The sequence below is a fragment of the Alternaria arbusti genome, assembly GCF_024043155.1.
Source record: "Alternaria arbusti strain BMP 1465 chromosome Unknown scaffold_36, whole genome shotgun sequence".
In the NCBI taxonomy this organism is placed as follows: Eukaryota; Fungi; Ascomycota; class Dothideomycetes; order Pleosporales; family Pleosporaceae; genus Alternaria; species Alternaria arbusti.
In genome coordinates, this window is record NW_026249976.1 from 26,624 (window position 1) to 39,468 (window position 12,845).

General features: G+C 54.4%; 4 protein-coding genes across 4 annotated transcripts; all 4 read right to left on the reverse strand.

The window, feature by feature from the left end:
* Window positions 1-739: 739 nt before the first annotated feature.
* On the reverse strand, window positions 740-4,804 carry J4E86_011511 (uncharacterized protein; the record flags this gene model as incomplete). The annotated part of the gene is made up of 2 exons (XM_051452002.1): window positions 740-1,272; window positions 1,324-4,804. The coding sequence occupies 2 exons, from the start codon at window positions 4,802-4,804 to the stop codon at window positions 740-742; spliced, it is 4,014 nt and encodes a 1,337-aa protein (XP_051296798.1).
* A 934-nt stretch (window positions 4,805-5,738) lies between these two features.
* Window positions 5,739-7,612, reverse strand: J4E86_011512 (uncharacterized protein; the record flags this gene model as incomplete). The annotated part of the gene is made up of 4 exons (XM_051452003.1): window positions 5,739-6,422; window positions 6,472-6,899; window positions 6,953-7,211; window positions 7,262-7,612. 4 exons carry the CDS (start codon window positions 7,610-7,612, stop codon window positions 5,739-5,741), a joined length of 1,722 nt encoding a protein of 573 aa, XP_051296799.1.
* Window positions 7,613-8,411: 799 nt separating this feature from the next.
* On the reverse strand, window positions 8,412-11,408 carry J4E86_011513 (uncharacterized protein; the record flags this gene model as incomplete). The annotated part of the gene is made up of 2 exons (XM_051452004.1): window positions 8,412-10,540; window positions 10,592-11,408. 2 exons carry the CDS (start codon window positions 11,406-11,408, stop codon window positions 8,412-8,414), a joined length of 2,946 nt encoding a protein of 981 aa, XP_051296800.1.
* A 440-nt stretch (window positions 11,409-11,848) lies between these two features.
* J4E86_011514 (uncharacterized protein) lies at window positions 11,849-12,692 on the reverse strand (the record flags this gene model as incomplete). The annotated part of the gene is made up of 3 exons (XM_051452005.1): window positions 11,849-11,994; window positions 12,054-12,563; window positions 12,617-12,692. 3 exons carry the CDS (start codon window positions 12,690-12,692, stop codon window positions 11,849-11,851), a joined length of 732 nt encoding a protein of 243 aa, XP_051296801.1.
* Window positions 12,693-12,845: the final 153 nt, after the last annotated feature.

The window sequence follows — 12,845 nt, forward strand, 5'->3', positions numbered from 1 at the left end:
CACTACCCAAATTACATGCAGTACGGTGCCATAAAGTTAAGAAACATCACTTTTGGAAGGTTAGCGGCATGCATGCACACATGTTCAAAGGATGTATAAGCCACGCAGGGCAATCGTTGCTTAGTATATACCGCATCGCCTTCATCATCTCGACGATTAGACAATAAGAGAAAGTGTTGCTCGCCCGAACCACCCAGGCAAGCATCATGTATAAGGACGATAACCAACAGTAAAGCCCCATACCCACAATGATACGGACAAACGCCCTCGCTAATGCAGAAACACCTACAACAGAATGCCCAACCGACAGCGGTCATACGTAAGGAGACGCGCCTGACAAAAGAAACAAAAGTGGGAGTTGAACCCATGGAAATGCCCTGTCCATACTTCCCAAGAGACGCTAGCGGGAAGTGGAGGAGTACAGGCAGAAGCGGATATAATAATGTTTGCAATCTTCGTGTCCCCGAAATTTCGGGGCGCAAGATGAAGTGTAGGTAAGCACTCCTTATGGTTCAGAGAAGTTGAATTGTCGGAAAGGTGAAGCTCCAGTAAAGGTGGAGCCAGGTGGTATAGTGAAGGGACTAACACCGGAACCTGTTGAGACGGCATCTGGAGAGGGTAGAAGGCACTGACCAGAATCGAGACTGGCCCTGTGTATGGAAAGGCGGCGAGCCACTATGCACTATCAGCCAACATCATCAAGATTCATGACGAAACATGCTGATGAGGGCGTCAAGGATTAGTTGTAGGTGGAGTTTTGCCTACTACTTTGTGGTGTTCCGCTGCTAGAGTTGCTATCACTGGGCGTCGCTGGTTCCAGGCTGAGCTGGGCGCGGAGCGTCATGATCCATTCGTGCTGGAGCAGCTCGACCGCACTGGCTCGCTTGTTCGGGTCGCGGTCGAAACATTTCTTGAGGAAGTCGATACCAGTGTCGCTGAGTTGCTCCTTGGATGGTAGTTGTGGTGGGTCACCCTGGGCAATGTGGTACATGATGGCCCACTCGTTGTCCATGGAAGCCCACGGGCGGCGACCCGTAGCCATCTCCAGAATCACGCAGCCCAGTGACCATATGTCAACAGCGCCATGGCGACCTGTGCTTCCACCCCGAATGACTTCAGGGGACATGTACATTGGTGTTCCGGTCATAGAGCGTTGGCGGCCCTGGCGTGTAGCGTTGTGTTCTGCGGCGAGGGTTCGACCTTGGCGAGCGATGAGCTTGGCGGCGCCGAAGTCGACAAACTTGATGACTCCGTTGTGGTCGAGCAGAATGTCTGGATTTGGTTAGCAAGGGTGGATCATGATAGGATCAGAAGCCAACTTACTCTCGGGCTTGATGTCGCGATGCACAACACCGGCGTCGTGTAGGTAGGCGAGACCCTCCAACATCTGAAGCGCGTAAACCATGATGACGGTCTCGTCTTCGATACGTCCATGCTCAAGCAGTCCGGCAAGCGAGCCACCAGAGCAGTATTCCATGAAGATGTACACCTTGTCCCGATGTGGTTCAATACCGTAGTAAGACACAATGTTGGGATGATCGAGCACTTGAAGAACACCCATCTCGTCTCTGATCTGAGCGACAATCGTAGGAATGAGCTGTGGATCTTGGAGACGAATTTCTTTGACGGCCATGAGGTGGTTGGAGTCGAGGTTCATAGCTGCGTAGACGGATCCAAATGTACCTCCGCCGACAAACTGGCCCTGTTGCCATCGGAGTGTGACGTTTGTCGCAGACGAAGACAGGTAGGTCAGGGCTCGATCGGCTTCATTAGAGTCTTCCAGCACCCTGCCAAGAGCCTGGCGTTCGGCTTCCTTGTCTTTGCGGAACGTGTCAATTTCTTCGAGCCTTTGCATCCACTGTTGTTGCGTCATCTCAATAGACTCATCGTCATCCTTTGCGTTCTTCGGATCAAGCAGGCTCTTTCCAGCAATAGCATTGAGACGCTGTCGCTCGGCTTGAGCTGCGATGGTCGACCTCGCACCCATGATGTCGAAATGGGATATGAGAACCGACATGCAGCCAGCGACCTTGAGACGTAGCTGTGAGTATTCCTCATCGCTGATGGAGAGGATGTTCTGACCGCGGGTCATCATCATAGCAAACTCTAGAGCAACCACAGCCCATCGAAATGTCTTTCGGTCCGAAGCAATGCAGTCGTCGCAGATGAAGCTGACCCAGTCGAGTGCCAGCCTGGTTAGCTTGATGTTGTTCATTGCCCTCCGGTTGTAGTCCATGTAGAGGACGGAACGTTGACCGAATTCCGTCGCGAAAGCGAAACAAGTCTGGATGAGATCCTGACAGTCAAGACCAACTGTTTGCCTGCGGACAATCTCGACACTGTCCATGATGGTGTTGGACAGCTTGTATGCCGTCTTCTTGATCTTCTGCAGTTCTGCGTTGACACGGGGAAGATTGGCGCGCTGATCAATCAGGGTGGTGAGCTCCATGCCTATCGACGAAAGGAATGATAGATTCGCGTTTGCGAGGCGCTGTTGCGAGCCATCCGCGACGAGCCTTAATCGACCAGGCTTGAGGTCGAGATGGGGCTCGATAATGTTGGCTGACATCTTCTTGCCGGGCCAGTACAGTGGCTGCTCTGGTCTGATGATCAAAACGTATGGGTTGGAGGGGTCCTCTGGAGCTTCTTCTGCGTGGTAGCAGGTTGTAAGAAGCGACTGGATGTCGTTCGGTCGGTCGAGTGCCGTCGGTGATGCAACGATGTATATGCCAGTGTTGTTTCCGCCGGTGGTCTCGACGAGAAAGTGGCCAGTGGCAACGAGAGCTTCGTACAATTCCTGAAGCTGCTCCTCGTCTAGGTCGATATTGTTGATATTGAACTCGGTGCAGTTCTCGAAGCGCTGCGTGAGAATCCTGGAGAAACGGAACAGCTTACGCTGTCGGACACGGACAGAATCGAGGATCTGCTTGTATCGCTTCTCCATCTCAGAACCCGTGAGCTCGTCCGGCCGACGCTGCAGCTCTCGCTCAAAGTGAGCGCTGAGACGAGTCAGCGACTTGGATGTAAGCACACTGAACTGTTCCGCAGTCTCGACGTCACCGCCCTGGAGCTGGCGACCGAGCTTGTTGCAAAAGTCCCACTCCTGTTCGAGGATTTCTGCCTCCTTGAAGGTGTTCTTGTTGGCGGCCAACTTCCAGTTCAGCATCTTGAAGTAGAACTTGAGCGCGTCCAGCACGACGGTGTCGAAATTCTCCTCAATGCACGGAGGCAGATCCCAGCCAGGCTCTGGCCGGGAGATGACCATGTAGCTCTCCTTGACCTGGCCAGCCATGGCAAGCAGGATCTGGAACTGCGCAATCATCTGCTCGGCCATCATGACGCCCTGTTGTGACGGGTCCTTGATCTTCTTGGCGTACGAGAGGCGGACGCGGATGATCTCCTGGAGGAGACGCGAGGGGAAGTTGATGAGGGTCAGCAGCTCTTCGATGTAGGGCGGAAGATGTCTCTCGGCAAAGCCTTCGGCGTTGGCGATGAGGGTGGCCTTGGCCTTCTGGATGACCTTCTCGAGCGGGGCCAGCAGGTTGGTGTCGCCCTGCAGGGACTTGAGGCCATCCTCCTTGAGTATCCGGTCAATAAACGAAGAGTCGTCGGTGAGATGGTGGTCCTGGGACGAGCGCGGGCGGGGCTTGGTGAAGTCGAGCTCCTCGTTGCCGACCCATTTCTTAAGGATGGACATTTCGGTGTTGATGAGGGCGATGGTGTTGTGCCAGGCAATGACGGCGTCGCAGGCGTCCTTGTAGGGCTGCGAGGCGGCGCGGGGATAGGCGGCTTCGAGGGCCTGGCGCGTGGGGTAGACGCTCTCGACCTTTTCGATCTTCTTGACAATGTCCTCGACCTGCTGGGCAGCCGTCTGACCAGCCTCAGCCTCACCGCCGACTTCGAACGAGATGATGCTCTCGAGGTTGGCGCGGATCTTGCTGCGGGTGTCGTCGACGATGCGGCGCTGGGCCTGCAGCGAGCGGCCGCAGACCTTGGCGCGGATGCCCATCCAGATCTCGGCCTTCATGGTGCTGTCGCCCTGCTGCTCGGTGCTACCGATGAGGCGCTTCTTCTCCTGCTTGACGACATCACCCGTGAGGACGCTGGCGAGCATGCTGTGCCACTCGAGGCGCTCGCGGTTGGCGGGGATCTTGAGCTCCTCGATCGAGGGCTGCATGTCGTCGTTGCCATAGTAGAGCAGCGTCTCCTGGTCGTAGGGGTCGTTCTCGACATACTCGGCGGTCGAGGGCGACTCGTCGTCCGTCTCGGAGTCGGTGCTGTAGCCCAGGCTCGGGGTGCGCAGGGCCGGGTCGAAGAAGTCGTCCTGCTGGTCCTCCTGGCGGATGCGTTGGACGTAGGCCTTTTCCTGGGCGCGGTACTCGGCGTTGGGGTTGCGGCGGCTGCGCGTGGCCGAGTTGTTGCGCGGGCGGTGGGCCGATGAGTTCAGTGAGAACTGCTGCGGGCGGCGGGCAGGTGCGTATGCGCTGCTGATGGTGCGGCCAGGTGTTGGGCGGGCGGCTCTGGTGGTCGAGGTGGGCGCGCTGCCCCCGTTGGGCGTCTGCGGCGGCAGGTCCGTCATGATGGCAGGCCCGCGAGAGCGCGAGGAGCTGGCGTTGCTGTTCCACGAGTACTGGGGCTCGCGCAGAGGCGCCACTTGGTCGCGGCTGCTGGTGGTCGTCGAGGGCTCGCCGGGCGACGTCGTCTCGTCCATCGAGTCGCCAGACGACCCCGAGGCGCTGCTCGTCAAGCCCGGGCGTTCGGGCGCATTGACTACGACGGGCTTGGTCGCGTCCGCCATGGCCATGTTGTTCAGCAGGACGTTGTGGGGAGCGGCTCTCGAAAAACGCACGCTGCCATGCCCGCTCATGTTGACGACGACGGCCGCCTTTGCCGTTGTGGGTAAAGATCAGCGCCGAAACAGGTTCGCGGGATGTTGTGGCGGTGCAGCACAGACAGGTGGTGAGATGAGAAGAACAGCTGGATTGGTGACATTCACTGCACTCCTAATACTCACTGCACTACCCAACACTGCCTGGTAGCACCTTCACTGGTTCCTAGGCAGCTTCCGCGCCTTCCACCCGGCTCGCAAACTCCCTAGCCTCTCAACTCTTAGCCTCCCAACTCTTAGCCTCCCAACTCTTTGCCATCCAAGACAGCAGCAATCTTGGAACTGCCATACAGCCTCCAGTCGCCACAAGCTCCGCGCTAGCCCTCCTAGCGCCATCCTTCCCTCACCAACATCCTCGAGGCTACCCCAGCGACCTCACCACCAATCTCGCTGCAGACCCGAATCGGCTGTCACTCCCGGGAGATCGATGCTTCCAGCTTCGGCCATCAGGGTCCATTCGGCGCGCTCGTCCTCTTAAACTCACGATGTTTCCATTTCCGAGTCCCCCTAGCACGTGTCTAGACTCCACGACATAACCACGGCACTATGTATAGCCGTTGAGATCGGCCACCTGCATCGCGTCGAGTATGACGCAGCATCAACGTCTGCTGTTTCATCAAACTGCTCGACAAAGCAATGCGTATTTGCTTACGTCGGAGCAGCACACGCCTTCGCAGGCGCACCCATGCCAATGGACATTGCTCACAAAAGAAATATGCATCACCGCGGCGCGTATGATGATGACGTCAACCACACGTTCCACACATCTGGGAAATCACTCGTCTTTATCGAAGTTGTTTGAACAACTAATATTATGGTCCATCCTATAGGACTATTCCGCTGCACACCCTTAGATATCCTTCCTGGCCAGCTTACTCTTCTGTCTGATCTGCTTGCCCCACTTGTAAAGCACAAATGGGATCGGGATAAAGGCAATACCCAGGAATCCCAACAAACTACTCGCCCAATTTATGCCCAACTTCTGGTACATGGCATTGGCGAACAAGGGGAATCCCGCACCGAATGACGACCTCATCAAGTCGTTGCCTGCCAGTACACTGGCCACAGAGTCGGGGTACGCGTCCGACAGGTAAGGTAGGACGGCCTGGAAGAGCGTAAAGGCAGCGATACCGAAGCATCCAGACCCGATAATAGGCACAATCCAGTGCACATCCGACCGCGAAGTCCATCCGAACCAGAAGAGACAGATTGGCACAAAGAAGCAGCCAACCATGGCGGGAATCAGACGCTTCTCTGGCGCGATGTTGCCGTCGTCATCGAACTGCTTCTCCAGGTAGTAGTAGTTCCATGCGAAGAGCACGATGACGGCGATGAATGTACCAACGAGGATACCCAGGAACGCAACACCCTCAAGGCCGAGGTTGAAACCGTAAAGTCCTGAGAACACAAGGGGGAACGACTCGAACCAGATGTAGAGTAGACCATAGATGAGTGCGATGTACAAGTTCAACAGGAATACAATGGGTTCCTTGAACATGAGGGTGATGGGCTTGAGAAGACTCATGTTGAGAACCTGAGGTAGTGTTAGCGGTGATTGGATATCGTGAAGAAGGATTACTTACGTCCTTGCCTGACATCTCAGCAGACATGATATCCGGCTCGCAGGTCAAACGATCGTCGCCAGTCAGCTTCTTGAGCCTGCGTGTCCTGCGGTGCAAGATATTGGGCGCGCTTGTCTCCGGGAGGAGGAAGAAGAGGAAGACCCAGCAGAAGCCCGAGAGCCACATGATCTCCCACATGGTCCATCTCCAACCTTCAGCCATGACGGCAAAGCCACCCACAAGAGGACCGAGAACGGGACCGCAGACAGCGCCAATTCCCCAGACTGCGAGACCGTACACTTGTTTCTTGGGTCGGTACATGTCGGCGATGGAGGCTCCTCCTGTCGCGAGTGCCGGCGAACCAAAGAATCCAGTCAGGAATCGGAAAGCGAGTAGCATGCCGAAGTTGACGGAGAGAGCAGTGGGGATCTGGAGAAGGACGAAGATGACTGTTGGTGTCGGTTAGCATGCCATGTCGATGTGAACGAATGGCTGCACTTACGAAGAGTGATGATGTAAACCCAGAGACGGCCAATCTGCGGAATCTCGCTCATGGGTGACCAGAGGAGAGGACCAAGACCGTATCCAGCAACGTACAGCGTCAGTCCCAAGGTCGCGGGGACCTGAGCGACGCCAAACTCTGCCATCACACCCATGAGACCAGGTGTGTAAATGGCTGAACCGATGTACACCGAGAAGGTGAGGAAGCAAATCTCAAAGGTGACGAAGTACCTCTTTCCTCGCGACCAATTCTTTGGGTTCTACAGAGCCGTCAGTACAATCCGAAGAAGTGAACATGGAGCAGACATACCTGAGCATCATCCGGACCATACCAATCAATAACATGAAGGTCCTTGCCCTTCTCAGGATCGATCCTCAAGCCACTGGCCTCGTTGACACCATTGCCCACAGTACGCGACGAAGTCTCCGAATCGCGTCCCTCCCGGTTCCTCACACCATGCGTCTGGGCAAGCTCATCGATCTCGTCCTTGTTCTCCGGCGCCTGCGTAGATCCATGGTAGGCGGCATACCCAGATTTCTCATGACTGACATACTTCTTCCAAATTTCGGGGTCCTTCTCTTCGGGGTACTGGAGATATTTGTTGCGCGTCACAAGGCGGACGATATGGCCAAAAGCCGAGTCGCGGATGAGATCAAACATGATGCTCACTCACGGGAAATGTGTTGGACAGAGCAGAGCAGGTGGGCTTGGAATAGAAAAAAACACAACTACTCTCACCGAAGCCCTGGCATCGAATGCTTAAGTCCACTACACACCCGTGACATCATCGTCCCCATCACGCCCACCAGCTCGATCTAAGAACCCTAAGGAAGCTTATCCGTCCGCCAGGCGCCGCAAAGGGCACCCACGGAAGCCGAAAACACCCCTTGTAGGCACAATTGCCAAGGAATAGAGGCTCGAAAAGCTTAGCTTGACACAAGATCTGGACTGGTGATGGCATTTGTGCGCGAGGCTATCGAAAAGTCCATGACGCGCCGCATCGTTGAGATCGGCGCCAGGGCACTCAGATCGCGCGCACACCACGCGAAGGAGATCTGGCGTTTTACCTAATTCGCTCGGAATGCTGCGGATGGACTACGGTGGTGTATTTGTGATGGGAGGAATGCGCTGGCGAACGGGCGAATGACGTGCCGGGTGAAAATGTTTATCTATCATTTAGGTTTTGTTGTGATGTTCTGGACTGGATGTCGATGTGATGACGTCGATCGTGAAGAGGTTGCGCGTGGCTGGGTGGGCGAGTCGTGCGCGCTACCGTTCATGACTCGTCGACATGTGCGATCGAAAAATCCGTGGACTCCGAGACGTAGACTTGATGTCTCACTCACTAGGGCGCAACATCGAAATTGCATCAGAGTAGAAATGGATGAGCATTACAATGTGTGACGAGCCCATCGAAGCAAGTAAGCAAAGCAAAGCAGCTCCACCTTCAGAGGTCACCTCAACACCTATCTACTTTCATCCCCATCTCGGTCCTCACGTCAAATTCCCTAATCTTCTCCCTCTGTGCATCATCACACACCATTTCCCTTTCCGTATTCACCCAGTCCTGCCACGAACCAAACGTGTCCAACCTCTCCTTGACACTAAGCCCATCATCTTGGGTCCTCATATCCATATCAGCGCCTGCCTGTCTTAGCGCCGCGAAAGCCTTGACCCAGCACCTCGACACAGCGTAATGCAGTGGCGTCCATCCATTTTCATCGGCGTGGTTTACGTCCGCGCCGTGTTCCATGAGCGCTTGTGCGATGTATGGGTTTGAACACAGACATAGTGGCGTTCGGGCCTTGTTGTCTTCAGAGTTTGGCGAGACGCCTTTGGATAAGAGGACTTTGGTGGCTTCAAGATTGTGAAACTCTGATGCGAGATGCAATGGTTTGCGGCCACTGCCATCGCGAGCTGTAATATCGGTGTCTGCATGCTTGAGCAGGTCGAGTGATGGACTACTTTCCCTGTCTGCAACGCGATCCATGTGTAGAGGTCGTTTGAGGCCGATATGAAGGGGGCGGTCGCCGGTGTTTTGGCAGATGACGTTTGGGTCGGCGCCGTAGGAGAGCAAGGTGGGAACGACGGTGGGGGTATCTGCCATGCACGCGAGTGCTAGGGGTGTGTGTCCCCCATGATCTTCCACATTGATGATATCGTTGCAGGAAACCCCTAACATTACGTCCACCACACGTTGCATACTGGCCTGGGCTGCGTAATGCAAGGCAAGTCGTCCTTTGTCGGTCGTACGCTGTTGGACAGAGGCACCTCGTACCAGTAAGAAAAGAGCTGCACTTTCATGACCCTCCACTATGGCAGCGATCAAAGGGGTGTGACCTGCATCGTCTACAGCGTCGATGTTCAGTGGCTCCTCTTCAGCTAGATCGAGATCAAGGAGAAACCTGAGCACTTTGACTTGCCCACACGCAGCGGCAATTTGCAAAGCTCCCTGTCCCTTCTTGTTGACAGCAGACACGTCTGCGCAGCGTGTAACCAGAAAGTTAACCAGCTCCACATTCATGCCGCACGCAATGAGCAGAGGTGACATGCCGTCGCTGTTCTTCGCGTTGATGTCGGCGCCTTTGCGTCTCAATGCATCGATGAGCCCATTCTGGTTGCAGTGGACAGCGACGTGCAACAACGTAGACCCGTCGTCAGCCTTGTCGTCGTTCAAGTCAGATATGGAATCCAGCATCCGGAACGCTAGGCTTTTGGCAATCTCGGCACTCCCACCATCGAACGCGCTTACTACACTCTGAAAGGCACTAGATTGAGCGTCTGGTCCTTTCATCACCTTACATCGACCACTCGCTAACAGAAGATCGACGACAGCCATTTTCTCTGGGCAACCGTTTACGAATCCCAAGATGGCACGATGTAGTGGCGTGACCCTTGATGCTATGGTGGGATTTTGCGAGAGCTTAGCCGGGTCAGCACCAGCTTTGAGAAGGACTTCGACCAGTTCCAGGTTGCAAAACAGCCCGCCGACTGCGACGTGGAGTGGTGTGTAGCCCATGAACCCGATGATATTTGGATCGGCTCCTAGTCTGAGTAGCTCTGCAGTTATACCGACGTCCCTATCGGCTAGTGCAGCATATAGCATATTGCAGATGGCTTTTGATTTGACGAGCTCTCCGCCTGAATCCAAGATCCATTTGATCCAACCCAAATTTTGACCGTCGAAGGAATGGGAGATCTGATGGTACATGATAGAGATGGCCTTCATCACTGGTATCACTTCTACCTTGGATTGCGCGGTCGCCATTTGGAGTGCGACGCTATCTTTTGGGTAGTCGGGTCCACCAATGGCTTCTAACAGGATCTTGGCAGTAGCAAGGTGGCCTTTCGTCATGGTCATATCCAGGATCGTGTCACCATCTGCCCATTCGACTTCAGAATCTGGTTTGTAATCTGCTCCGTGCGATAGCAGGACCTGTAGCACTTCTGTATGTCCTTGTAATGCAGCAAACATTGCCGGGGTAAAGGATTCTGGATCCAGACTGAGTGCATTGATGTCTGCACCGCTCTCGATCAGTAGTTGTACGGCTTCCAATCGACCATTCATGCTGGCGAGTGATAAGGCGGCTGCTGATATGAGTTGCTGTTCAAAAAGTCGTGAAGGCTACATGAACTTACTGAGACCCTCCACACTACGGTCGTCCACCGTCGCGCCTGCCTCCAACAAGTAACGAACGACTTCATGCTGTCCGTACTCCGCCGCCCACATCAGGACGGTGCAACCATTTTCACTTCTTTCGTGCGAATCTGCTCCTTTGGCGAGAAGTAATTTGACAATTGCCATATGTCCATGCCTTGCAGCCAGCATCAAAGGCGTCCTCTCATCAGTGCAGGTCTTACTGACCTCTACTCCCTTGCCGATTAGAAAGTCAGCCCCATGTATCATGTCGTTCGATGCAGCGAAATGTAACGCGTTAATATCCTCTGTCCCAACAGCTTCCAAGCTGGCGCCATGGTCGAGGAGAAGCTGGATGATCTGGGGTGCTCGATCTTTTTGCATGACGGCGTGGTGGACCGGAGGAAAGCCGTCGAATGGGCGGGTCGCATCCGCGCCTCTTTCTAGCAAGAGCGTTATGATGGTGATATGTTGCTGCCAAATGGCGAGGATCAGTGATGATTCTCCCTCGTCTGTTCCACGTTCCACGTTTGCACCGTCGTCCAGCATCTTCTTCACGCCATCTAAGTCCCCGCCTTTGATCGCATCGTGGAACTCATCGTAATCCCACAACAAAGGTCGGCTTTCCCTGGATTCGTTCATTCCTCCGTTGCGCTCTGTTTCTTTTGTCACCGCTAAAGTCGGTACGGGGGTGCCATCTTGTGATCCAGGGATACTCAGAACATCGAGGTCGTGCTCTACTATTTCGAATTCGTCATCGGAACTGAGCGAGGTTTTGTGCGCAATATCAGCCCTCAGCGATGGAGTTGTCGCGCTCATGTTGGGTATTGAAGGCACGTTTGGAATTAGTGCAGCGACCTCGAGCGTCGTCCGACCGGAGGTGATGATGTTCCAATAAAGGCACCGAACAGCTCTTGTCAAGAGTCTAGAAAGTATGAGTCGAGGTGCGACGTTATCGTTGTGCGTGTATGATCTGGCGGCATCATGACTTCAAAGCTGAACTTATCAGCTGCTAGGCAACACTGCCCATCGGGCGCAAGGCAGGAAGCGTGGCCGCGCTAATGCTGCACAGTCAGATTGGTCAAGCAGTCTGGCGGGCGCAAGAGAGGGGTAGTGTGGCGCATAGCATGCAGTGCAGGAAACTTCATAATTGTTGATTTTGAAATCTTATTTATCTGAACGCACGATACCTAGGTAACAGAAAGAGCAGTCCCGATGTTGATCGATCGGTTTAGGCACTGGCGCTTGCTGAAAACGGACTAGGCGTCCTTCTCCAGCCATTGTCTACACGCCTCGTAAACCTTAGGGAAGGCGTCGTCAAGAGCCAGAAGCTTCTTGAACTTGTCCTCGCTTATGCACTTGACGAAGTGTAGCATCGACACAAGGATGAAGTCGGCATACGAGACTGCTCACAAGTTAGAATATATGAAGCCGACATGATCCAGCCAGCGCATTGTCACTTACCAGTCTGACCCAGGAAGTAAGGCCCACCGTTCTTCCTCAGTAGATCGCCCGCCTCCTTCGCCGGTGCCTTAGCCGCCTCCCAACACTCGTCTGCATTGGCATCCTTTTCTACTTGTTCGAGCGGCTTCCCGAACATCTTCTCTCTCGTCTCGTTGAAGTAGTCTGCACTCGGCTTGTTCAGCAGCACAACTGGTACCTGAGGAATGAGTAGTGGTCTCAATGGGCCAGCTATCTTGGCAATATGGTCCCTGACCTGCACCACGATGGGGTCATCGAGATGCAAAGACGGAGTCGGGTGTTGCTTCTCAAGCTCGTAGGCAATGGGCCAGGAATCCATCTGATAGGTGCCATTCGAATGCTTGATAGCGGGACTGGTGTACTCTGCGAAATAGCCTGGCGCATCCTTGGGGGTGGGTGGGATGCCGAGGGCTTTGAACTTGGGGGCCAGGTCAGGATATTCTACCCATTCGGTCGTGTAGTCGATCTTCTTGTAATTCAGTACCATGCGAGCTGCGCGCCTGTCAGAAGGATCAAGATAGCATTTGTAGTGTGGATGAACTCACTCTTCCACGGGTTCAATGACCATGAGGAACCACTCCTGCTAGGCAGATCGTACAGAACCACGTTTGACGACGACATAACGTTTTGATCTCGATGGTTGATAATCAACAGCAAGATTGAGATAGATGCGATAGATATGCAGCTTTGGGACTGGTTGACAGCACGCCCTTCGTGCCTTCTCCACAGTCATTTGTCATCTAGTGTTAGGTGGGGATTAGCTGAGGCTAATCG